Source organism: Lithobates pipiens, unplaced genomic scaffold (genome assembly GCF_037356315.1).
Source record: "Lithobates pipiens isolate NorthernLeopardFrog02 unplaced genomic scaffold, aLitPip1_a1.2 Scaffold_24, whole genome shotgun sequence".
In the NCBI taxonomy this organism is placed as follows: domain Eukaryota; kingdom Metazoa; phylum Chordata; class Amphibia; order Anura; family Ranidae; genus Lithobates; species Lithobates pipiens.
In genome coordinates, this window is record NW_027507786.1 from 16,721,485 (window position 1) to 16,749,206 (window position 27,722).

General features: G+C 47.6%; 1 protein-coding gene across 2 annotated transcripts in view; it reads left to right on the top strand.

Annotated features, from left to right (window-relative positions):
• Positions 1–1,392: 1,392 nt before the first annotated feature.
• The window catches only part of LOC143929689 (uncharacterized), a 126,395-nt gene continuing 100,065 nt past the window's right edge, over positions 1,393–27,722 (top strand). Inside the window, exons 1-2 of one of the 2 annotated variants that reach the window (XM_077453634.1) lie at positions 1,393–1,515; positions 13,411–13,773. In XM_077453634.1, the coding sequence (XP_077309760.1) occupies positions 1,458–1,515; positions 13,411–13,773 (421 nt within the window). In that variant the 5' untranslated portion in view covers positions 1,393–1,457. The remainder of the gene's footprint in view (positions 1,516–13,410; positions 13,774–27,722) is intronic. The other variant, XM_077453635.1, reaches the window with a different exon arrangement.

A 27,722-nucleotide genomic window follows, 5' to 3' on the forward strand; every position in this document is an offset into this window, starting at 1 on the left:
GAGGTGTTGTGGCTTATGCAGCCTGTGCGCCCGATCTATGAGTAGATCTTGTGTCGTTAGGGATGGAACAATCTTGCGGAATAACTGGTTTAGGTACGGGATTATATCTGGAGTTGCTAAAGATTCAGATACTCCCCTTATCTTTATATTATTCCTGCGTGAGTGATCTTCGTGGTCTGTGATTTTTAATCGCATTTGGGAAATCGCTGCGGCCTGCTTATCCTGTAAATCAACCATCCTGTTATGCGCAATGGTGGCTTCAGACAGGTGTTGTTCAATATGCTCAGTGCGGCGTTCTAAGACATTAACAGATTAACTGGATTTGATTAACAGATATTTTAAGTTCCCTATGCAGTTCAGCTTGAAGTGACATTAGCATCGCTTTCATACTGTGTTCTGAGGCAGGGCTATCTGTGGAGGGGAACTCAGCAAGTGACTGTGCCTGGGGTTGCGCTAGAGAGGAACTACAAGTCCCAGCGCTGTGCTGTTTCTTAGAGGGAGGCTGTTTGTCAGGAGAGGGAGCAGGGAAATCAGCAAGCCTCTTACCTCTATCCCCCGGAGACAGGCTGTGATTGTCCAGATGATCCATTTCTTCCAGCAGCTCTGGGCCGTCAGAAGCTTCGCTCGCCTGTGAGATCGGCGGGGTCTCTGGTCTCCTGTAGGCGCGGTTGGCCCGGTCGGCGCGGTCTGCGCCATCTTGGCTCCTAGGCCTTGGAGGCTTCATGTAGAAATCCAGAAGCCTTCGGGGTCCTTTCAGCTTGGATTTTTTTCGGGACATACTCTGCAGTATGTCCCTCAGCTGTGCCCTCCGTTCCGGAGGATTTCCGTCTATGTCAGGCTGCCTATTCCGCTGAGTGAGGCTGTGGAGGAGCGGAGCAGACGCTTCAGGCGGCCATCCTCAGCAGCGGCCAGACCACGCCCTTTTAAGGGTAAAAGTTTGTTGCCATTCCACAAGCGAGACATGTTGGGTAACAATTTACTCGGCGTAACATTATCTTTCACAATATAAAAAAAAATTGTGCTAACTTTACTGTTTTATTTTTTAACTAAAAATGTTTTTTACCAGAAAAAGTGCGCTTGTAAGACCAATGCGCAAATACGGTGTGAAAGAAAGTATTGCAACGGCCGCCATTTTATTCTCTAGGGTGTTAGAAAAAAATGTATAATGTTTGGGGGTTCTAAGAAATGTTCTAGCAAAAAAAAATTTTAAACTTGTAAACAACAAATCTCCTCAGAGGCTCAGTCCTTAAGTGGTTAAAAAAAAAAAAAATATAAGTCAGTATCTTTTTATTATCTGGTTCTCTGAGCCCTTTTTATGAGTACATACACACCTTACAGAGATAACACTGATATCACGTGAAAAGTAAAAGTGAAACAAGATTCAGACAAAGCTGGCTACTTTATATATCAGATGTCTCTCACAATTCTCTTGGAGTGGGTCCAATTAGGATGGTACAATGAGGATTGGGCTGAAATTTCTGCATATGATCTTCTTTCTTCTCCTCCTCGGATCAGGTGAGTGTCCCTCTTCTGTATTTAATGTCATTGTACCCGAGGATACATTACAGAGCCGTACAATGGAGGTTGTTTTGGCAATGTTGCCATTACTGTATATTATTATCATTCTAATTACTATTATTATTGTTATTATTGTTTTTATTATTATTATTAATTACTATTACATTACAATACTGAACAACAGAGGTTCTCAGACAGTACTACAATGTGCAAAACAAAACCAAAGAAATTCCCAGCTCAACTTACCGACCAGTCTGTGACCAACCAAATTATCCTGTCTAACAGTATGTGTTAAAAACAGGGGTTTAGTCTGCACACATTTGCAATTAAAGTGTATTGGCCGAGGCACCCCGGTATTTTCTGTAGTCCTAACTCTGAATTATGAGAGCCTCCACAGTGGAAGAGCATGCAATCTTCTGACAGCCCTCCGCTCTGTGTCCAGCAATCCATATGTAGAGGTATAGGGGTTGTGAAGCCTAAACATTTTTTACCTTAATATATTCCTTGTATGTAAAAATGTTTAGGTTTCAGCATCCCTCCTCAGCCCCCCTTTACTTACCTAAACGCGTGTTTGATCCAGCGCCGTGTACTTCTTCAGATCTTCTCTCTCCTCTGGGTCTCACTTGCTTTGTTGGGGCACTGGAAATCCATTGTCTCCCAGTGCTGTCAATCAAAGCCAGCGGCGAGGGAGGGGGGGACGGGACGTCTGTGTCAATGGATGCGGCTCGGGTACAAGCATGCAGGAGTGCCCCCATGGGAAGCGGCGTACCATGGGGGGCACTGGGGAGAGGGGAGGGGCCAGGAGCGGCAGCGGGGGAAACCCGAATAGAGGAGGGCCGCGGCCGCCCTGTGCAATTCAATTGCATGGAGTAGGTAAGTATAGACATGTTTGTTATTTATTTATTTATTTAGTTAATGTTTCTACAATCCTTTTAAAGTGTATTTTAAGGGCAAATAAAACATCTTTTAATATATTTCTACAGTACATGCTCACCACCCCCCCCCCCCCGTTTTATCCCTTTAACCACTTGCTTACTGGGCACTTAAACACCCTTCCTGCCCAGACCAATTTTCAGATTTCGGTGCTCTCACACTTTGAATGACAATTACTCAGTCATGCAACACTGTACTCAAATGAATTTTTTGTCCTTTTTTTTCCCACAAATAGAGCTTTCTTTTGGTGGTATTTGATCGCCTCTGGGGTTTTTATTTTTTGCGCTATAAATGAAAAAAGACCGAAAATTTTGAAAAAAAAACGCATATTTCTTTGTTTCTGTGACAAAATTATGCAAATTATTAATTTTTCTTCATAAATTTTGGCCACAATTTATACTGCTACATATCTTTGGTAAAAATAACCCAAATTAGTGGATATTATTTGGTCTTTGTGAAAGTTAGAGAGTCTACAAGCTGTGGTGCGAATCGCACAAAATTTATCACATCTGATGTACTGGTGGCCTATCTCGCTTCTTGTGACCCGAACAAGTCAGGAAAGTACAAATACCCCCCAAATGACCCCTTTTTGGAAAGTAGACATTCCAAGGTATTTAGTAAGAGGCATAGTGAGCTTTTTGATGTTGTCATTTTTTTCCCACAATTCTTTGCAAAATTAAGATTTTTCATTTTTTTTTCTTCTCATTGTAATAGGTTATTTCTCTCACGTGGCATGTGTATACCACAAATGACACCCCCCAAAAATTCTGCTACTCCTCCTGAGTATTACAATACCACATGTGTGGGACTTTTTCACAGCCTGGCCACATAGAGAGGCCCAACATGCAGGGAGCGCCATCATGTGTTCTAGGAACATAAATTACACATCTAACTTGTTGACTATTTATTACACTTTTGAAATACCAGGACAATGACACGTGACACTGATGACAGATGGCACTGATACATGGCAATGATGACACTTATACGTGGCACTGATGACACGTGGCACTGATGACAGATGGCACTAATATGTGGCACTGATGACAGATGGCACTAATATGTGGCACTGATGACACATGGCACTAATACGTGGCACTGATGACACGTGGCACTAATGACACGTGGCACTAATGACACGTGGCACTAATACGTGGCACTGATGACAGATGGCACTAATACGTGGCACAGATGACGCGTGACACTGATGACAGATGGCACTGATAAGTGGCATTGATGACACGTGACACTGACAACAGATGGCACGTGACACTGACAGGTGGCACTGATGACAAATGGCACTGATGACAGATGGCACTAATACGTGGCACTGATGACAGATGGCACTATGTGGCACTGATGACACGTGGCACTGATGACAGATGGCACTTATACGTGGCACTGATGACAGATGGCACTGGGGACAAATGGCACTGACAACAGGTGGCACTGGGGACAGATAGCACTAACAGGTGGCACTGGGGGCAGGTGGCACTGGGGGCAGGTAGCACTGGGGTGGATGGCACTGGGGCGGATGGCACTGGGGCAGGATAGCACTAGGGCAGGATTGCACTGGGGCAGGATTGCACTGGGGGAGGATAGCACTGGGGGAGGATGGCACTTTTTTTTACTTTTTTTTTTACTTTTTTTTTTTTTTACACTGACGGCAGCTGCAGCCGTTCATCTCTCCCCTCTCACACTCTGTCTGTGTGAGGAGGGAGAGCGGCGCTGAGAGATGATCTCATATGTTTGCATATGAGATCATCTCCCATTGGACACGCCGATCGCGCTGTAAACGGCCGCTGTGATTGGCCGTTTACAGCGATCTGTGTTTGCCTGTCCCCGGGGGACACGGCGAACACAGAACTTCCACGATGGGCGCCCGCGGCGGCACGCATTGCGGAGGTAAACAACAGGACGTCCAGGGACGGCCACCCGGACGAAAGCGCCTGCTCTACGGCCGTCATTCGGCTATAGGGCGGGCATGAGGTGGTTAAACACACTGCAAGTACAGAAAAATAGGAAAATAACTGTTGAAGGGCAGACACAGTTGAGTTCTATCCATGATCTATTTGGACAGTACAACAGTACTTATACACAAAGGTTTAGCAAAATGTTAGGAAAAAATTACTACAGCAACAATTACTGGAAAAATACAAAACGGTAATAAAAGTGAGAAGCTTAGAAAAGATATATAGAGAATAACAAATAGTGGACTATGGAATGGAGGGTTATACAACTATTTGAAATTCTTTTAGAAAGGCCACATTTATTATCATGCATTATTGTCTGTAAATGATTATCCATAGTTGTAAGGTTTTCTTTTCCTATGTTAGTCTCGTTGTGAGAAATAATGGCCCATAGGTGTGCAGGAATCATGTGATGTATTTGGGCTTTAGGTGCCCTTTTTGCCTCTTTTTTTATGAGCACTATGGGGGGGGGGGTTATTTACTAAAGGAAAATCCACTTTGCACTGAAAGTGCACTGGTAAGTGCAGTCGCTGTGGATCTGAGGGGTACATGCGAGGAAAATAAAAAACAGCATTTTAGCTTGTACATGATTGGATGATAAAATCAGCAGAGCTTCCCCTCATTTCAGATCTACCCTTCAGATTTAGAGCCACTGCACTTCCAAGTGCACTTGAAGTGCAAAGTGGATTTGCCTTTCATAAATAACGCCCAAATGTATTAATAAATGAACTTTTTTATCTTTATAATTATGATTAACATTATGATTTTACCATTTAAAAGCCCATCTTTTGCAATGCTTTTCCTCTCTAACATATGCTGGTCTGGTGTCCCCTAGGTGTGGAGTGTGTGGGACATGGGATTCCCTCTCTATTAGGCCCTCACTTTAACCACTACAATGCCGGGCACTTTCGCCCCCCTTCCTTCCCAGCCCAATTTTCAGCTTTCATCGCTCTCGCACTTTCAATGACAATTGCGCGGTCGTGCTACACTGTACCCAAATGACATTTTTATCATTTTGTTCCCACAAATAGAGCTTTATTTTGGTGGTATTTATTCACGACTCCGTTTTTTATTTTTTGCAATATAAGCAAAGAAATCCAATAAAATAAAATTTTGTCATAAATTTAAGCCAAAATGTATTCTGCTACATGTTTTTGGTAAAAAAAATTCCATTAAGTGTATAATAATTGGTTTGTGTGATCACGGACATATGTACGCAAATGATCATGTACAGAGGTGCTCAGGTAATCATTGGGACATGGGATTTTAGTGGGACATATGTGATATATGTAAAAACAGCTCATACTCACTGATCACCAGCCGGCTGCAGCGATCTGCTCTCCTCTCCTCAGTGACGACTTCCGTGTGAGGAGAGGAAAGCCGATTGCCTAGCAACCGGCTGTTTGTTTTGATCACATGACAGCTGTGATTGGACACGGCCATCATGTGATTAGGAGGGCCAATCATAGAGCCCTCCTGCTGATTCAAGATGCGCCGTGTCTGGGTGACACGAGCGCATCGGGATCGCGCTGCTGCGCGGGAACGTGCGCGCGCGATCCCCCTCCTTCTGAAAGACATTCCTGAACGTCCAGACAGAAGGAGGCGGCTCCCACCTGGCCGTATATGTACATTGGCTGGGTGGGAAGTAGTTAACAAACTTTTGTGCAGTAATCATCTTCTTTATGTTCTTCTATGGTATGTGTGTGTATATATATATATCTATATATTATAGCTGTGTCCTCATCGTAAGCCGACAACCTCCTGCCCGTTACAGCACCAGCTCCGGGCCAGGGCAGGGCGTGCAGCTTACAATACACCTGTGACCCAGCTGCAGAGGACAGTGTGCAGCCTTGCCACCTGGGCAGAGATAGTGACATGTATGGGCTCAGCAGGGAAGTAGGAGGAGGTTGAAGGACACATGCCAGGCTGCGGCACTGGAGGTGTTCCAGCCAGGTCAGCTGTAAAAAAAAATTACAGGGCTTTCCTCAACCTTGGGAGAGGGGGGATGGTTTCACCTCTCGAGCGGGTGTCACCTGGGTGTGGACCCCACCCCCCGCACCCCCCTAGCAATGCCACTGTCATCTCTGACAGATGCTTCCATCTTCACCCGTTCTTCCTTCTGGAATTTGCATCCTCCGGCCATCTAATTGACTGCACCATTGTCATGAAAAGGCCCACCCGTTTGTGGCGCTGTTGGTCTCTTGGATTGCAGTACCAGTGTCCAACAGCGGGTGTCTTCTAACACCCAGGGCCTGTAATAAGAGGACCTACCTTCTGGTGGCACTGTTGGACCCTTGGGCTGTAATACCGGTGCCCACCAGTGGGTGTACTCCAGCAGTGTGGAGCAGACAGCACCTTCTGCGCTCAGCTGTTACGTGAGGCTAATCATTGGTAGTCTTATAAATACCCGGCAAGTCCTCACATGCTTGCCTTGGTATTGCTCTCTCCATGTGCCCTGACCTTGTTGCCTGAACTTGGACCTTGAGCCTATATCTGCCTGTCCTGATCCCTCCTGAGCCCATCCTGGACCTGTCCCTCTTGTCTCCTGTTACCTAAGATCCCTGCTCTGCGTCCTCTCCCTCTCCTGCTGGTTCCCCTTCCTTACCCATCTACTGATTCCCCGGTTTATGACCTCGGCCTGGCTTTTGTTGACGACTCTGGTATTTCCCATTTATTGTATATATTACTTGTTGTTTGTGGTTGGTAGTGCACTGTTTGTTTTTCACTTTTTTGTGATTTATAATAAACACTTTTGTTATTTCACCTACATGCGTTTTGGGTTTGCTCTGTGCAGTCCACACAGTCTGGTCTAATAATTCCCTGATAGTATACCAAGGCCATCCCTGACCAGACGTGGCTGCATTGAGGAACCATCCTGACCTGTTAGTCTGCCAATATGGATTTCAATGAAATCTTGTATTATTCTCTGCTGGCAGAAGAGGATGGTGAATATTGTCGCCAGCTTCTAAAAAAGTGTGTCCAGCTGATGGGAACAATCCGATCAGCTCATTCCCTGGTGGATCAGGGCTACATGTCATTTGAGGATGTTCAGCCTTTAATCCAATTATGTGCAAAGCCAGCCCTGTCATGTTATCCTGAAGGAAGTGATGATTCCCCCCCCCCCTTCAATTCTGGCTAAGTGGAATCTCGGGAATGGTTGTTAGAGGATGATCCAGCCTTTTTCATGGAATGTTATTCCTCTTGTCCACAGCAGGTGTTGTCTGATTGTATCCATTCAGTGAAATCTCTGGTTAGTCAGGCTGTGTGTGAATCAGTGTTTGTTCAACCTGTACTACAGGCATGGTCAGATCTCCTGCATTTAGCTAAGCCACAACATTCCAGCCCTGTCATTAATCACCTGCCTTCCCAAGTATCTATCTCCCCATTGCCTATGGCAACCTCAGCTACAGCCCAGTCTACTCCACTTCCTACCAAATACTACTATCCTGTCACCAAGTGTAGCACCTATCCTGCCTTCAATCCACCTGCCTCTTCTTCGCCACCTGTAACAATCCCACAAAACCCTCCTCCTGCCACTGTTCCTTGGTCTTCCTTTTGCCCATATACTTTCTTTTCTTACAGCCCTGCACCTACATACAAAGCTGCAGTGGCTAAATCAAAAAAGAAACTAAAGTTCTTTCCAACTCGCACAATCCTGCCAGTAACCCAAGCCCCCTCCGCACCAACCAACCCAGTCCAGCCTGCATGCATGCCAGTTGTACCCGGTGGCACACCTAAGCCTGACATCCCAGTTCCAGCTACCCAGCCTGACGTCCCAGTCCCAGCTACCCAGCCTGACGTCCCAGTCCCAGCTACCCAGCCTGACATCCCAGTCCCAGCTTCCCAGCCTGACGTCAGAAAGTCCCAGCTACCCAGCCTGACGTCAGAAAGTCCCAGCTACCCAGCCTGACGTCAGAAAGTCCCAGCTACCCAGCCTGACGTCAGAAAGTCCCAGCTACCCAGCCTGATGTCAGAAAGTCCCAGCTACCCAGGCTGACGTCAGAAAGTCCCAGCTACCCAGGCTGACGTCAGAAAGTCCCAGCTACCCAGCCTGACGTCAGAAAGTCCCAGCTACCCAGCCGGACGTACCAGTCCCAGCTACCCAGCCGGACGTACCAGTCCCAGCTACCCAGCCGGACGTACCAGTCCCAGCTACCCAGCCGGACGTACCAGTCCCAGCTACCCAGCCAGACGTACCAGTCCCAGCTACCCAGCCGGACGTACCAGTCCCAGCTACCCAGCCAGACGTACCAGTCCCAGCTACCCAGCCGGACGTACCAGTCCCAGCTACCCAGCCGGACGTACCAGTCCCAGCTACCCAGCCAGACGTTCCAGTCCCAGCTACCCAGCCGGACGTCCCAGTTCCAGATACCCAGCCGGACGTCCTAGTGCCTGCCTTCCAGTCTGATGTCCTGCTGCCTGCCTTCCAGTCCAATGTGCCTGCCTTCCAGTCTGATGTCCTGCTGCCTGCCTTCCAGTCCAATGTGCCAGCCTTCCAGTCTGATGTCCTGTTGCCTGCCTTCCAGTCCAACGTGCCAGCCTTCCAGTCTGATGTCCTGCTGCCTGCCTTCCAGTCTGATGTCCTGTCACCTGCCCTTCAGTCCAATGTGCCAGCCTTCCAGTCTGATTCCCTGCTGCCTGCCTTCCAGTCCAACTTACCAGCATTCCAGTCTGATGTCCTGCTGCCTGCCTTCCAGTCCAACGTGCTAGCCTTCCAGTCTGATGTCCTGCTGCCTGCATTCCAGTCCGACGAGCCAGCCCTCCAGTCCGACGAGCCAGCCCTCCAGTCCGACGAGCCAGCCCTCCAGTCCGACGAGCCAGCCCTCCAGTCCGACGAGCCAGCCCTCCAGTCCGACGAGCCAGCCCTCCAGTCTGATGTGCCGGCGTCCCAGTCTGATGTTCCGGCTTCCCAGATCGATGTCTCTGCCTCCCAGTCTGATGTTCCGGATTTACAGTCTGATGTGCCTGCTTCCCAGCCTGATGTGCCAGCTTCCCAGCCTGATGTGCCAGCTTCCCAGCCTGATGTGCCAGCCTTCCAGTCTGATGTTCCGGCTTCCCAGTCTGATGTTCCGGCTTCCCAGTCTGATGTGCCGGCTTCCCAGTCTGATGTGCCAGCTTCCCAGTCTGATGTGCCAGCCTTCCCGTTCGATGTCTCTGCCTCCCAGTCTGATGTGCCGGCTTCCCAGTCTGATGTGCCAGCCTTCCCGTTCGATGTCTCTGCCCCCCAGTCTGATGTGCCGGATTTCCAGTCTGATGTGCCAGCTTCCCAGCCTGATGTTTGGATATTGGTGTTCCAGTCTGAAGTGCCCATGTCTCAGCCTGAAGTTTCGGTGCCCGTGTCTCAGCCTGAAGTTTCGGTGCCCGTGTCTCAGCCTGAAGTTTCGGTGCCCGTGTCTCAGCCTGAAGTTTCGGTGCCCGTGTCTCAGCCTGAAGTTTCGGTGCCCATTACCCAGTCTGCGGAGTCGGTGTCCGTTACCCAGTCTGCGGAGTTGGTGCCCGTTACCTGGCCTGTTAAGCTTGTGCCCGTTTTCCGGCCTGCCGGACCAGTGCCTGGTGTCCAGCTCGCTGAGCCGGGGCCCGTCACCCAGTTCGCTGGGCCGGGGCCCGTTACTCAGCTTGCTGAGCCAGTGCCTGTGATCCAGCTTGCCCTTACAGTACTTGCTGTTCAGCCTAAGGACCCGGAGATTGCTGCCCAGCTCGACGACCCGGAGATTGCTGCCCAGCTCGACGACCCGGAGATTGCTGCCCAGCTCGACGACCCGGAGATTGCTGCCCAGCTCGACGACCCGGAGCCCTCTGTCTGCCCTGATGTGCCCTCTGTCTGCCCTGATCTGCCCGCTGTCCGGTTTGAAGTACCTGGTACCCAGCTTGACGTGCCCTCATCCGTTGTGCGGTTTGAGGCCATAAACTTTGGACAATTGCACCTAGTTGGAGCGTCCGGAGGCCGCTCCTTTGAGGGGGGGTACTGTCATGAAAAGGTCCACCCGTTGGTGGCACTGTTGGTCTCTTGGATTGCAGTACCAGTGTCTAACAGCGGGTGTCTTCTAACACCCAGGGCCTGTAATAAGAGGACCTACCTCCTGGTGGCACTGTTGGATCCTTGGGCTGTAGTACCGGTGCCCACCAGCGGGTGTACTCCAGCAGTGTGTTACGTGAGGCTAATCATTGGTAGTCTTATAAATACCCGGCAAGCACTCACATGCTTGCTTTGGTATCGCTCTCTCCATGTGCCCTGACCTTGTTGCCTGAACTTGGACCTTGAGCCTGTATCTGCCTGTCCTGATCCCTCCTGAGCCCATCCTGGACCTATCCCTTTTGTCTTCTGTTACCTAAGATCCCTGCTCTGTAGCCCATCCATCCGTCCTCTCCCTCTCCTGCTGGTTCCCCTTCCTTACCCATCTACTGATTTCCCCGGTGTATGACCTCGACCTGGCTTTTGTCGACGACTCCGGTATTTCTCATTTATTGTATATATTACTTGTTGTTGTGGTTGGTAGTGCACTGTTTGTTTTTCACTTTCTTGTCATTTATAATAAACACTTTTGTTATTTCACCTACATGCGTTTTGGGTTTCCTCTGTGCAGTCCACACAGTCTGGTCTAATAATTCCCTGATAACCATGATGACGTCTCGCATGCGCATGGGAGTCACGAACTGTGGCACGGAGCTCTGAAGGGCCACCTCGGATATGCCGTGCCTTCAGAGCGCATGTGCCGGTGACATCACCGGCTGCATGAAGTGTAAATATCTCCTAAACTATGAAGGTATAGGAGATATTCACAGTACCAACAGGTAAGCCTAATTATGGGCTTACCTGTAGGTAGACATGTGCAAAAGGAGAAAATTCATTTAGTTTTGTTTCATTTTAATTCATTGATTAATTAATTCTGTTTAGTTATAGTTGTTAAATTTGTTCGTATTCGGTCGTATTTGAAAATATTTCAACCAAATTTCAACCAAATTCGAAAATATTTCTTCCGGATTCGAAATGATTTCAACATGATTCGAAATTATTTCAACCGCATTCGAAAATATTTTTTGACCCTACTTTACGGCCATGTATCTCGGTGTCACTTAGTGCTAGATACCCCAAATTTGGAAATGTTGTAGTGCTAGTTCTATTGTGTTTGCATACCAAATTTGGTGTTTCTAGCTATAAGTGACCCCGAGATATGTGGCCCCAAATTCGGGTCGCAAAATGTCATTTTCTGCTGCAGAAAAGTACCTGGCATATTGCCCATATTTGGGGTCATTTGGTGGCAGGTGACGTGGCAAGTGGACAATCCACAACTTGGTCACATGGCACTCGTGTCAGGTCACGTGGCACTCGTGGCCTGTGTCGTGACAAGTGGACAATACACAACTTGTGGCAGGTGACGTGGCAAGTGGACAATGACATACAGCATATGCACTTGCCTTGCGATCGACATCCGTGACTTCTTCAATCAGGCATGCTGACAACTTCATTGATACCATAATATAAATGAAATAAGATGTGTGTTTTTTTTGCACTGGTACACTGTAAGTATGAAAAGTTGATGTGACATATATATATATATATATATATATATATATATATATATATATATATATATATATATATATATATAGTAAGTAACTAACTAACCATCTTCCAAAATTTCTAATTCAAATAGAAAAGATTAGAACAGAATAGAAAAAAAAAATGAATAGAGTAAAATAGAAAGAATAAACAACCATCTTCTGAAATTCGAATTTGAATAGAATAAATTTGAATTTCGAATAGTATGAATTCAAATTTTTGATATTATGGAAACAAATAGTAATCTGCAAAAGAAATTAAAAATGAAATAGATAGTATCTATATTCTATTATGTTCTATTGTTTTTCTATTCTATTCTCTATTTTCATTCTAATCTTTTCTATTCCAATTCATTCTATACGAAATTCGAATGTCGAAAAAAAAAAAAAAATGATAGATATAGATTTATATTTAGCAGATGCCAATTAGCAGCAACACATCCAACTCAACTGCTCCTATCTCCTGCACCGCCGCTCATGTTTCCGGAGCCAGCGTGCATTACAGGGGACAGGATGTAGACTGCCTGAAAGACCAGATATGACATCAGTCGCTCAGATTCTATGCATTTTGTGCACAGTGCGTCCTCAGGAAGCTCAGCTGCCATTTTGTTGGAGTGTTATATAGCAAGGGATCAGTACTGATTGGTTGATTTATAATTTTTTAACCCCGAAGGAAAAATTTGGATCTTGCTCCTTTATTGAGAAATCCCATTTACATAAATTGTACAAATTGTTTATGCTAGCCCAGGGAAAGTTTGATATTAATTGCCTGTATGTCTATTGTAGAGTCAGTTGTACTTAAAACCTGTTTTGTGTCTATTTTTTAAGGCTTGATCGCTTATGCCACGTAGACACAGTCAGACTTTCCGGCGGCAAATATGCGATTGGAGCTTGTTGTCGGAAATTCCAACCTTGTGTGGGCTCCGTCTGACTTTTCCCATCCGAATTTCCAACACACACAAAATTTGAGATCTGGATCTCAAATTTTCCAACAGAAAAATCCGTTCTCGTAAATTCCGATGACGTGTAGTCAATTTCAACACACAAAATCCCACGCTGCTCAGAATCAAGCAGAAGAGCTGCACTGGCTATTGAAATTCATTTTTCTCGGCTCGTCGTACGTGTTGTATGTTCTTGACGTTCAGAATTTCTGACCAACTTTGTGTGACCGTGTGCATGCAAGACAAGTTTGAGCCAACAAAAAAACGTGCATTTTGTTGTTGGAATGTGCAATCGTGTGTACGTGGCATAAGTGTCACAAAGCTTATAAGTTGCTACCTGTTTGTGTGAGTATAACCTGGAGTGTCAGAGGGGCTGAGGCTTTTAGTGGGGTCGAGGCAGGAACAGAAGACCCAGTACTACTAGTAGATATGATACACAAGAATTCCCGTACAATTGTCATCAATCTTTTTTGTTCTAATTTTTTTAGGTGATTTTCAGGTTCGGGGGCTGACAGTTACTGGGAAAGATGGTCCTACTGAAGCTCTTAGAGGAGAAAATGTCACCATCCCTTGTCTGCTGTCTGGTGTCCTTATACCGCTGAATCTACAAATTCTATCAGTTGTCTGGAGTTGCAAATTACAAAATGGAACTGAATACAAGGTTCATCAATTTCATGAATCCCACCATCAATCATGGAGGGACGGATCTCACATGAATGACAGAGACCTCCAACAAGGCAACGCCAGTCTTTATATACCCAACATTCAGATCACAGATGAAGGGGAATATCTCTGCTTTGTTATCACCACTCCTCATGCCGGCAGGGCTACATCTACTCTGCATGTATCAGGTACACAGTGATAATGGCAAGAAAAGACTCTAAGGCACATCTAAGACTCCACCAATGAGATGTTTCGTGATTCTTCCTCACTATGGTGGCCTGGACACCACTGATACTCTGGTGAAGAGGAAGAGCCTCAAAATATTTTAAAAGTGGTGACTTAGATGTGGAGCTTGTACGGAGTCATGAGATGTCTGTATTCCCATTGAGGTCCTGGGTAGACATTAGACATGTGCAGAGTAAAATATTTTGTTTCGGAATTTCGTTTTCGTCCGAAAAATACATTTATTTAGTTACTCCCGAAATGCGTTTTTATTTATTTTGTTTTTCGTTCAAAAATTGCATTCGTCCGAAAATCCACATGAATTACGGTCGAATCTGTCTTTGAAGGCTTATGGTGTCTGTCGAATGTATAAAGAAGATTCGATGGAGCTAGTATATAGCATACTTCGTGTGAACTTTAGAACCCTATTAAAGTCTATGGGACTCCAACGTTCAAAATCTAAAGTGCTAATTTTAAAGGCTAATTTGCAAGTTACTGTCCTAAAAAGTGTTTGGGGACCCGGGTCCTGCCCCAGGGGACATGGATCAATGCAAAAAAAGTTTTAAAAATGGCAGTTTTTTCGGGAGCAGTGATTTTAATAATGATTAAAGTGAAACAATAAAAGAATAAAAGTGTAATATTTCTTTAAATTTCGTACGGAGGAAACCTGCCTGTGTTACATCAGAGGGGTGCGGGGTCACCCATACGTCATGGGGAACCCCGGATTTCCCCTTGCATTAGAGGGGGGCGGGGTCAGGTGACGGGTGGCCCCACCCTGCGTATATAAGAAACGTCAGGCCTCCGGAATCCCTGCAGTGTCTCCTCCGTGGAGACAGAAGAAGGATGGATTCGCTGCGCTCATTCAGATGAGCCATCGCTGGAGAGATGATCGTCCGTCGCTGGATAGCAAGAGTGGATTACCACCGCTGGAATCTTTTTTTTATTTTTTTTATTTTTAATAAAGGAATTTTTCAAAAGTGTGTTTGTCTTATTCAACTATTTTTTACACTTTCTTTGTGAAATGGTAGGGGTACTTTTATACCCCCTTACCATTTCAAACGGGGGGACAGGATCTGGGGTTCCCCCTGTTAAAGGGGGCTTCCATATTCTGATAAGCCCTCCGCCTGCAGACCCCCACAACCACCGGCCAGGGTTGTGGGGGATGAGGCCCTTGTCCTCATCAACCTGGGGACAAGGTGCTTTGAGGGGTCACAGATCCCCAAAGCATCCTCCCAATGTTGAGGGCATGTGGCCTGGTACGGTTCAGGAGGGAGGGGGGGCGATCTCTCGCCCCTCCCTCTTTTTCTGTTGCATGCTCGGATAAAGGGTCTGGTATGGATTTTTAGGGAGACCCCCACGTCAATTTTTTAAAAAATTTGACACGGGGATCCCCTTAATATCCATACCAGACCCTTCAGGTCTGGTATGGATATTTAGGGGGAACCCCACGTCAAATTTTTTCTTAAATTTGAGGCAGGGTTCCCCTTAATATCCATACCAGACCTGAAGGGCCTGGTAATTGAATTTGGGGGACCCCCACGCTTTTTTTTAAATTTATTTATTTATTTATTTTTATCAATGACTTCCAATGAGTGTTCTCTGTATTACGGAGCCGACAATTCATAATAGCTGCAAGTGATTTTAAAGGACTTTTTTTTCTGCATAAATGACACTTTGTGCAGGGACAGTTCTAAGCACCAGAAACATGCGCCCCTTCACAGGCATACTATAGACACCCCACTACGAAATTTAAAGGAATATTACACTTTTATTGTTTCACTTTAATCATTATTAAAATCGCTGCTCCCGAAAAAACAGCCGTTTTTAAAACTTTTTTTGCATTGATCCATGTCCCCTGGGGCAGGACCCAGGTCCCCAAACACTTTTTAGGACAGTAACTTGCAGAATCTTTTCTCTCTGTCGAATATTTTCTCTATATAATCTTGGACTAATAGAGGTAAGTAGGGATGAGCTTCCTGTTCGAGTCGAACATACGTTCTACTCGAACATCGGCTGTTCGCCCCTTCGGCGAATTTCGAACGTTATGGGCCGTCCGCGCCAAATTCGTGTGGCGCTCACGGCCCACAATGCACTGCGTCATCGCAGTGCATTGCTGGCTCATGATTGGCCAAGCATGCACTGTGACCCCGCATGCTTGGCCAATCACAGCGCCCTGCCTGTGGCCAATCAAAGCTCAGGCTGTGTAGTACACGCCCCACACTATATAAGGCCGCCAGCGCGGCGGCCTTGTGTAGTGTGTTGGTGTCTGAAGCAGTTAGTGGATGTTCTGTGTACCTTCAACACAGTACACACCGATCGTTTATCGGCCGATTTTCGATCTTGCTCTTCTGTAGTGGTTGTTGTCTGCTTGCCCTGACCGCAGTATACACCGCTATATTCACCTCACCTATATAGCTAGTGATCTATCTTTTATAATAGAGCTTGCAGTCAGTAGTGTTAGGAGCTTGTGCGTGCTGTCTGCGTGCTCTGTACCCAGTACACACCGCTATATCCACCTACATAGCTCTTCTCTATTTGAGCCCACTTGCCATCTGCAGGAGTTATTGGAAGTTGTGTGTGCCTCCAGCACAGTATACATCTGTATATACCCCTTTATCTCTGGTGTTCTATAATAAAGGCATCTGCAGGAGTTAGTGGGTGTTGTGTGACTCCAGCACAATATACACTACCCAACTGCTGTTTTACCCAACTCCCTTCAGGCCATTACCATGTCTGGAAGGCCAGCAAGGAGAGGCAGACAGGCGCAAGCCGATAAAAGAGGGCAAGCAGGCTCTGTGTCTAGAGACAACAGTGCTGGTTGTGGACGCGGTGCATCGTCATCAGCACGTGGCCATGGGACACGCTTGTCCTTCATTTCGACAGCTGGACATGTTGAACCGCAACATGCCAACGACTTGGTAGAGTGGATGACCAAGCCCTCTTCATCCTCCTCATCCTCTCTCACCCAGTCTCAGGGTATTAGCAAAGCAGCTGCCAACGAATCGTCTTCCCTTCCCTCAATGTCATCATCAGTGACTCCTTCCCTAGACCTACCACGTCCTCCTGAGGAGTCTCCTGATCTCTTTGAGCACAATGTTGGGTACATGCTCCAGGAGGATTCCCATTGTTTTGTAGGCTCTGATGATGACACTCAGCAAGAGGAAGGCAGTAGCGTGAGCGCAGAGAGAGGGGATGCTCAAGAAGGACAGCAATCTGGCAGTCATGTTCCACAAGCTGCAGCATACTGCCAGGTTTGCTACAGCGATGAAGAGGGAGAGGATGATGAGGGCACTGATTCCACGTGGGTGCCTGGTAGGAGAGAGGAGGAGGATGAGGAGGAGGCACATGTCCAACGAGGCAGGATGCCCTCCGGGGGCCAGCTTAGGGGCAGCACACGGACTGAATCAGACCGCAGAGCTCCGCCTGTGCAGGGTGCTGCCTCTGCGCGTTATCCAAAAAATTCTTTGGTGTGGGTCTTTTTTGAGATGAGTGCATCAGATCGCACCGCTGCTATTTGCAACATATGTCTCAAGCATATCTCGCGTGGCCAAAACATCAGCCGCTTGGGCACCACATGCTTGACCAGACATATGTTGACCTGCCATGCAGCTCGTTGGCAAGCGTACCTCAAAGACCCACACCAAAGAACAAAGCGGACCTCTCCTTGCTCCTCATCAGCTGGCATCTCCAACCCCACTAGACCTTCAGTCCTCTCTGAAACCTGCTCTGAGAGGAATGAAGTTTTAGAATTAGGTGTGTCACAGCCAAGTGCTTCCGGGCACTCTGCTAGTGGTACACCCACGTCCGATTATAGCAGGCAAATGTCCCTGCCCCAGCTGCTGGACCGGCGAAAGAAGTTCCTTCCCAGCCATCCACATGCCCAGCGGTTGAATGCTAGCTTGGCTAAATTGATAGCACTTCAACTGCTGCCTTTTCAGTTGGTAGACTCGGCCCCCTTCCGTGAGTTTGTACAATGTGCGGTTCCTCAGTGGCAGGTCCCCAAATGCCACTTTTTCTCACGGAAGGCGATTCCGGCTCTCTACTGGCATGTGGAAGGCAATGTCCTTGCCTCGCTGGACAGGGCGGTCAGCGGTAAGGTGCATATTACCGCTGACTCATGGTCCAGCAGGCATGGACAGGGACGTTACCTGTCTTTCACGGCCCATTGGGTCACTCTTCTGGCAGCTGGGAAGGATGCAGGACAAGGTGCAGTAGCGTTGGAGGTTGTTCCGCCACCACGCCTCCAAAATGCTACTATTGGTTGTGACACACCTCTCTCCTCCACCCCCTCCTCTTCTTCTTCCTCCATGGCCTCTTCCAGTGCTCTATCCTCGGAACCAGCGGTGCTCCGTAGGCGTTCCAGGGGCTACACAAGTACGCAGGCAAAATGATGCCATGCCGTGCTTGCGCTGGTTTGTTTGGGGGACAGGAGCCACACTGGGGCGGATGTTTTGTCAGCTCTGCAGGGGCAGGCTGAGAGGTGGTTGACGCCATGCCAGCTTAAGCCAGGAATGGTGGTTTGTGACAATGGCACCAACCTCCTCTCCGCCCTCCGACAGGGACAACTGACCCATGTACCCTGTGTAGCTCACGTCCTTAACCTGGTGGTGCAGCGGTTCTTGGGCAGGTACCCGGGCTTACAGGATGTCCTGAAGCAGGCCAGGAAAGTCTGTGTTCATTTCCGCCGATCATTTAATGCCTGTGCTCGGCTGGCTGAGCTCCAAAAGGAGTTGAACCTGCCCAAGAACCGCCTTATATGTGACATGCCCACCAGGTGGAACTCAACGTTGGCCATGCTACAGCAGCTGCACACGCAGCAGAGGGCCATCAATGAGTACCTGTGCGACTACGGCACCAGGACAGGGTCAGGGGAGCTTGGTTTTTTCTCACCACGCCAGTGGGGCATGATCAGGGATGCATGCACTGTCCTGTCACCATTTGAGGAGGCCACAAGGATAGTGAGCAGTGACAGTGCATGCATCAGTGACACTGTACCTCTTGTCCACCTCTTGGAGCATACGCTGCGTGGAATAATGGACAGGGCACTTGAGGCAGAACAGAGGCAGGAAGAGGAGGACTTCCTTGCCTCTCAAGGCCCCCTTTATCCAGACAGTGTTCCTGCTGTGCCACCCATCACACAGGAAGAGGATGAGGAGGAGGAAGAGGAGGAGGAGGATGATTGTGTCAGCATGGAGGTGGAGGCTGGCACTCAGCATCAGCAGCAGCAGTCTTGTAGGGATGATTTACAGTCCCAAGAAACACGTGGACTTGTACGTGGCTGGGAGGAGGTAGCTGTGGATCATGTTGTCCTTAGTGACCCAGAGGACTCCGGACCAAATGCCTCAGCTAACCTACGCTGCATGGCCTCCCTGATCCTGCAAAGCCTGCGGAAGGATCCTCGTATTCTTCGGATCAAGGAGAGGGACCATTACTGGCTGGCCACTCTCCTTGATCCATGGTACAAGGGTAAGGTTGCTGACCTTATCTTGACATCGCAGAGGGAGCAGAGGATGAGACATCTCCGGGAGGCCTTGCAGAAAGGTCTGTGCAACACGTTCCCAGAGACTGGGAGGTTACAAACTCCTGGTCCTGGACAACGTATTGCTGAGGCATCGGTGAGAAGGAGTGGTGGAGAAGGTGGCCGTCTGACTGATGCTTTCAGACACTTTTTTAGTCTGCAGCCCCAAGGTATGATCGGTTCCAGCAACCATCGCCAGCATCTGATTTACATGGTGCAGGAATACCTAGGGGCAAGGTCAGACTTGGACACCTTTCCCACCGAAAATCCTCTGGCTTACTGGGTCATGAGGATGGATCACTGGCCAGAGCTTGCACAGTATGCAATTGAGCTACTGGCCTGTCCTGCATCCAGCGTTCTTTCGAAACGCACCTTCAGTGCTGCTGGTGGCTTTGTTACCGATCACAGGGTGCGCCTGTCCACCGAATCAGTTGATCGACTGACCTTCATCAAGATGAATCAGTCTTGGATCACCCACAGCTACCAAGCACCTGAAGCTGATGTAACAGAATAATTTTTTTTGAAATATCACATCCCTTCAAGACTGCCTATGCTGATGCTGAGTGACTGTCCTGTTATGTTGATTGTCTATCCCCTTCCTCCTCCGCTGATATGTTGGAAGAACATTTCTGGTTCTGGGTGATGCCATCAGCCCAATTTTTCTGCCCCTGTTTAACAGGGGCGTTTAATTACAATTTTTGATGCAATGCTTTGCAGCAGGGCTAATTCCTGCAATAAAACTAGAGTATATGGGAGAGGTTGCAGTGTGGTGGCACCAGCACCAGTGCCTAAAGCCCAATTTTTCTGCCCCTGTTCAACAGGGGCGTTTAATTACAATTTTTGATGCAATGCTTTGCAGCAGGGCTAATTCCTGCAATAAAACTAGAGTATATGGGAGAGGTTGCAGTGTGGTGGCACCAGCACCAGTGCCTAAAGCCCAATTTTTCTGCCCCTGTTCAACAGGGGCGTTTAATTACAATTTTTGATGCAATGCTTTGCAGCAGGGCTAATTCCTGCAATAGAACTAGATATATGGGAGAGGTTGCAGTGTGATGGCACCAGCACCAGTGCCTAAGGCCCAATTTTTCTGCCCTTGTTTAACAGGGACATTACAATTCTTCATATAATATTTCACAGGAGGGTCCCTTCCTGTGCCCACCCAGAGTAACTGTGAGGACTTATAGTGTTGTGGCACCAGCACCACAACCACCAATTTTTCTACCACTGTTCAACAATGGCATGTAATTACAATTCTTGATATAATCGTTCACAGCAGGGCGCTCCAGCCCCCACCAAGAGTCACTTTGAGGGCTTACAATGTTGTGGCAAAACCAACACCTTGTTCCGCCATTTCTGCAGAGCATATAGGGCAGGCCCCTACTTTCAAACATCCAACTTACAAACATCTCCTACTTGCAAATGGAAGGAGACAACAGCAAGTGAGATGAAAAAAGATGGATGACAAAACACATTATACAGGGGTGATAACCCTTCCCTATGTCTTCCAAAAAGCTTAAAAATAGTTTTTTTGACTGGAGCTACACTTTAAAAATGTACCAGTTGAAAATTACAAACAGATTCAACTTAACACAACAAACCTACACAGTCCCTGTCTTGTTTGTACCGCCTGTATACTGCTGTTTTGAGTATATAGGGCCTGGGGGCCCCACGCATTTCCTTTTTTTAATATGGGTACAGGGTTCACCTTAATATGCGTACAAGACCCAAAGGGGCTGGTAATGGGCAGGGAGGGCTACCCATGCCATTTTTCTCAATGATTTTCAACCATATTGCAGGAACCAGATATAACATTAAAACCGCAAGCAGTTTTCAATGATGTTATTTCCGTTTAATGTCATTTTGTGCAGGGACTGTTCTAAACACCGGAAACACGTGGCACTTCACAGGCATACTACAGACACCCCCCAGGCACCATATTTAAAGGAATATTTCACTTTTTTTTTTCACTTTAATCGTCATTAAAATCAGTGCTCCCTCCAAAACGGCCATTTTTAAAAACATTTTAGGCACTGACCCATGTCCCCTGGGGCAGGAGCCAGGTCCCCAAACCCTTTTTAGGACAGTATCTTGCATATTAGCCATTAAAATTAGCACTTTTAATTTCGAACGTTCGCGTCCCATAGACTTCAATGGGGTTCTAAAGTTCGTACGAATTTGGGGTCCATTCGAAAGTTCTGGTGCGAACCGAACCGGGGGGTGTTCGGCTCATCCCTAGAAGTAAGGTTAGGCACATTCGAACCACAGGTTCTATAGACAGATTGTTATTGTCAGAGTCACGTTGAATCTCCAATTCTATATCGAACTGTTATAACAATGACAACGAAAATAAAGCATTTATTTATGTCAGATCTTTCGTTTTTCGGATTCTGTGCTTTCGTTATCGTTTGTCAAAACGAAAATAGCTGAAATTCGGACGAAAACGAATGCACATGTCTAGTAGACATGTGCAGAATGAAAAAATGTGTTTTGTTTTGATTCATTATTTAAATCATTTTGTTTAGTTAAATTTGTTTTCCGTATTCATTTCATGTATTTGTTTTTTAATTTTGTTTTGGATTTAATCTTTTCAAATTTAAAGAGACAGTTTATATTATTTATATTTTATTCTATTCTATTATTATTTTTTTTTTTATTCACTTTCCTTCTGAAATTATATTCTCTTATTTTCTATTCTGAACCAAATAGATGGCCCCGGGGGACTTTATAGGCAGTAGCCAAGCAGGTAGCATAAATACAAGAAAGTGAAAGAATGTATAAAAATCTGAAGTTTTATTTAACATCATAAAATGATGATGGTATACATAATTTCCATGGATGCCCATGCTATGGTGAGCCTCTGGGGAATCTGCCAGGCCTTGCCAGATGTAGGATCCAGTCCCTCCTTTCCTGGACACTCTCAGGGGACGTGGGCTCCCACAACAGGTAAAGCCTCCCCAGCATTTATAAAGTGGCATCAGAATTTTATTGAAGAAGTGGATCAGATTGCCTAATTTCTGGGGTGACCGCCAGTGGGCCGGGGCGCTTCACTTCCATGGTGGGTAGAGGTGGAGTCTCATCCCATTTCCTCGCTCTGCTACCTTAATACGTGAAGCGAGTATGGTTGGCCAGGACGTCATTTCCGGTTCTCCCATATGTGTACTTCGGGCGGAAGTCTGGGGAGGTATGAAGAGGGAGGGGACCGATAGATGATTGGCTGACTATTATCCAACAGGAATCTAGAATGCACCATCCTCATCACTTCCGGATTCTGATGTATGGATATTGTTTAATGGATGTTAGGCTATAAAAGGGCTTGTTTTAGGTGGGATCCCTGTCTACTGAAGAAGCCCAAGCAGAGGGCGGAATGTGTGTTGGTGGGAGGAGCCAAAGCCTGCTTGTTATCTAAATTTTCCTGTGAGTGTTTTTAATCCTTTTTGGTTTTCAATACATGTGTGGAAACAGAGAGCACTAGGGTTTTTTTTAGTTTGTTTTATGGTTTATTATGCTCTTGACTGAGAAGTAGAGGGAGAGGTAGCAGCCATACCCCTGGATGGGAAGTTCTTGCTGCACCTCCTAGAGGAGGAATCGGTCAAAGGCATATTAGACTGTGTAGTGGGGTTTATTATTTAATTTAAATAACATCATAACATGGTGATGGTATATGCCATTTCCCTGGATGTCCATGCTATGGTGAGTCTCTGGGGAATCTGCCAGGCCATGCCAAATGCAGGATCCAGTCCCTCCTTTCCTGGATACTCTCAGGGGACGTGGGCTCCCACAACAGGTAAAGCCCCCCCAAACATTTATAAAGTGGCTACTCCATCATACTGATAGTCAACCTATCTGTCTACCACTCAGCATACGACACTCTGAATGAGGACATTCACACATGTAAGTTCTACAATCCTGCAATCTGTACCCTGTTTACTGTTTATATTGCTGATATATTTCCCCATCTTTGAGTTGTATCTGTTACAGATGGCTCTCAAGGATGGGGTCCCATCCTTGTCTTTGTGTTGGTCCTCATATTCATTAACATTTGCCCTTAGGAGGGCTCCCCATGTCTGATCCTTGTGAGCATTAATTGGCGCCAATAGTCATTTTCACATCCGCTGATTTTGTCTCATTGTTCCATCTGGGTTACTTTATCCCCCCCTACCATCCTATCAGTGTGAATCTAATGTGGTGGGGCAGACTTTGGAGACGAAAGTTATCAAACCAGATATGTTTCTGTTGTTGTACACGCTCTGAGTATTTTAAGTGCAGATATATACATGGATGTTTTATCTGCATTGCATTTATCCTAAGTCTGTTTATTGACATGTTACTACTATATACTTTTCGAGAACTCAAATACGCTCTGATCTTCCCCTGAAGAAGAAATAACACTATATTTTGAAACATGTTGGGACCTCTGTGGACACCTCTCCAGCTTGGCCTCCCACGAGACCGACCATGTGTTCCAGATTATTAGCATTGCTCCAATTGTGTGGTTCCATATTTGCATAATATGGTTCTGCTTTTAACCATGTTTTTGGTGTATGCCATCACCATTTTATGATGTTAAATAAAACTTTAGATTTTATACATTCTTTCACTTTCTTGTAGTTTTGCTACCTGGTTGGCTACTGCCGATAACGTCCTCCTGGGGCCCTCTCTCTGGTTTAGATTGTCTTTGGGCTGTGGCAGGTAGTGATGGACGAACTTCCGACGGGACGTTTCGCGAACGCGAAACGCGAACGGACACAAACGTTCGCGAAAACGACCGTTCGCCGCGGGCTCCATTGACTTCAATGGGAGGCGAATTTCGCAAACCTTTAGGTCGAATTTGCGGCCACGGGGTAATTATTAGGGGGTAGCACGTAGTCCCACCACCTGGACAATAGCATAATACATGTATGAGGTGAATTTGGGATCGATAACTACAAGCATTTTTTTTTTATTTGGGAAATTGTTCTGACAATTCAGGACTATGGAGCTAATGAAGGCAATGGAGGAGAGGGAAGGTCAGGGACCAGGGTAGGCAAACAAGAGGGTGCAGGAGATACAGAGCACTGACAGCAGCACCGTAATACAGAGCACTGACATCAGCACCGTGACATACAGCGCTGACAGCAGCTCCGTGACATACAGCGCTGACAGCAGCTCCGTGACATACAGCGCTGACAGCAGCTCCGTGACATACAGCGCTGACAGCAGCTCCGTGACATACAGCGCTGACAGCAGCTCCGTGACATACAGCGCTGACAGCAGCACCGTGACATACAGCGCTGACAGCAGCTCCGTGACATACAGCGCTGACAGCAGCTCCGTGACATACAGCGCTGACAGCAGCTCCGTGACATACAGCACTGACAGCAGCTCCGTGACATACAGCGCTGACAGCAGCTCCGTGACATACAGCGCTGACAGCAGCACCGTGACATACAGCGCTGACAGCAGCTCCGTGACATACAGCGCTGACAGCAGCTCCGTGACATACAGCACTGACAGCAGCTCCGTGACATACAGCGCTGACAGCAGCTCCGTGACATACAGCGCTGACAGCAGCACCGTGACATACAGCGCTGACAGCAGCTCCGTGACATACAGCGCTGACAGCAGCTCCGTGACATACAGCGCTGACAGCAGCTCCGTGACATACAGCACTGACAGCAGCTCCGTGACATACAGCGCTGACAGCAGCTCCGTGACATACAGCGCTGACAGCAGCACCGTGACATACAGCGCTGACAGCAGCTCCGTGACATACAGCGCTGACAGCAGCTCCGTGACATACAGCGCTGACAGCAGCTCCGTGACATACAGCGCTGACAGCAGCTCCGTGACATACAGCGCTGACAGCAGCTCCGTGACATACAGCGCTGACAGCAGCTCCGTGACATACAGCGCTGACAGCAGCTCCGTGACATACAGCGCTGACAGCAGCTCCGTGACATACAGCGCTGACAGCAGCTCCGTGACATACAGCGCTGACAGCAGCTCCGTGACATACAGCGCTGACAGCAGCACCGTAAGCAGCCCCAGGAGGAAGTCAGCACAGCACAGGGATGGTGTGATCCCCTCATAATAAGAACCCCCAGGAGGAAGTCAGCACAGCACAGGGATGGTGGGAGCCCCTCATAATAAGAACCCCCAGGAGGAAGTCAGCACAGCACAGGGATGGTGGGAGCCCCTCATAATAAGAACACCCAGGAGGAAGTCAGCACAGCACAGGGATGGTGGGAACCCCTCATAATAAGCAGCCCCAGTAGAAATATGACACCGCTCAACCTCTTCAAAGAGGAGGGTAGGGGCATATAGTACGGTGTGCTTTTTTGGGTCAGGGAAGTGAGCCAAATGAATTAAGAAGGTCTGTGTGCTTGATTCCAAAAATTGTTTATAGACATATACATGGTCTACTGATCACATGTGTTGAATTCCTCCGAGATCCATGCCTCATTCATTTTTAGAAATGTGAGGTAGTTAACACTGTCGTGAGCTAGGCGAGTACGCTTATCGGTCACAATCCCCCCTGCTGCGCTGAACGTCCTTTCGGACAGGACACTGGATGAGGGGCAAGCCAACAGTTCGATTGCAAATTGGGCAAGCTCTGGCCAGAGGTCAAGCCTGCCCACCCAGTAGTCTAGGGGTTCATCACTCCTCAGAGCGTCCACATCGGCCGTTAACCCAATGTAGTCGGACACCTGACGGTCTAGGCGTTCCCTGATGCTGGATCCGGATGACACCTGTCGATGGGTCGGCTGAAAGAATGACCTCATATCCGAAGTCACCAACACATCTTCAAACCGGCCTCTTCTTGCAGGCGCTGTTGGATTGGTACCCGCAAATCCTTCTCTGGGAGTGGGAATTGCTCCTCTGCCAGCGCACGCAAAAGCAGAATGCAGCATTTCTCGAAGCAAGGCCTGGAAGTGCTGCATTCTGACAGCCCTCTGCGACGGCGGTAACATTTCCGCCATTTTGTGTTTGTACCGGGGATCTAAGTACGTTGCCACCCAGTACTGGTCCTTGACCCTCATGCTTTTTATACGGGGGTCCCTATTAAAACACTGGAGCATGAAGGCCCCCATTTGCACTCAAGCGGAAGGTATGTGGTGGTGGTGGTGTTGTTGGTGGTAGTGTCTTTGGGGGTGCACATAGCAGAGAGTGAAGAAGAGGGTGCAGATCGAGAGGATGAGGAGGGTGCAGAAGAATAAGGCTGAGTGAGCCACTCAACCAAGTCTGGTGCGTCCTTTAAAGTAATTGAACGCACCTTCTGCAACTTCCCACTTTGGCTCAAGGCTGTTGCTCCTGCCCTACCCCTACCACCCCTGCGGAAGGGCCTGCCTCTTCCTCTGCCTGTCATTTTTTAAATCACCCTGTGACAAAACTCTTAGTCCCTATACCGCTGAAGGACTGCTGCAGTATAGGGCAGCGGTCAGCAGTAGTGCACGTCAACCCTATGTATTGTGGACCGATAGCGGTCCTTACAGAACAGCAGACTGTAACGCACTCAGGCCTATGTACCGTAGCACCCTATACCAAGTTACCAGTCCTTATAAGAACTTTTGTGGACCAAGCAGGTTGTGTGTTAGTGATTAGCAGACTGTACGTCAGTCCCTATACCAATGAAGGACTGCTGCAGTATAGGGCAGCGGTCAGCAGTAGTGCACGGCAACCCTATGTATTGTGGACCGATAGCGGTCCTTACAGAACAGCAGACTGTACTGCACTCAGGCCTATGTACCGTAGCACCCTATACCAAGTTACCAGTCCTTATAAGAACTTTTGTGGACCAAGCAGGTTGTGTATTAGTGTTTAGCAGACTGTGCGTCAGTCCCTATACCGCTGAAGGACTGCTGCAGTATAGGGCAGCGGTCAGCAGTAGTGCACGGCAACCCTATGTATTGTGGACCGATAGCGGTCCTTACAGAACAGCAGACTGTACTGCACTCAGGCCTATGTACCGTAGCACCCTATACCAAGTTACCAGTCCTTATAAGAACTTTTGTGGACCAAGCAGGTTGTGTGTTAGTGATTAGCAGACTGTACGTCAGTCCCTATACCAATGAAGGACTGCTGCAGTATAGGGCAGCGGTCAGCAGTAGTGCACGGCAACCCTATGTATTGTGGACCGATAGCGGTCCTTACAGAACAGCAGACTGTACTGCACTCAGGCCTATGTACCGTAGCACCCTATACCAAGTTACCAGTCCTTATAAGAACTTTTGTGGACCAAGCAGGTTGTGTGTTAGTGTTTAGCAGACTGTGCGTCAGTCCCTATACCGCTGAAGGACTGCTGCAGTATAGGGCAGCGGTCAGCAGTAGTGCACGGCAACCCTATGTATTGTGGACCGATAGCGGTCCTTACAGAACAGCAGACTGTAACGCACTCAGGCCTATGTACCGTAGCACCCT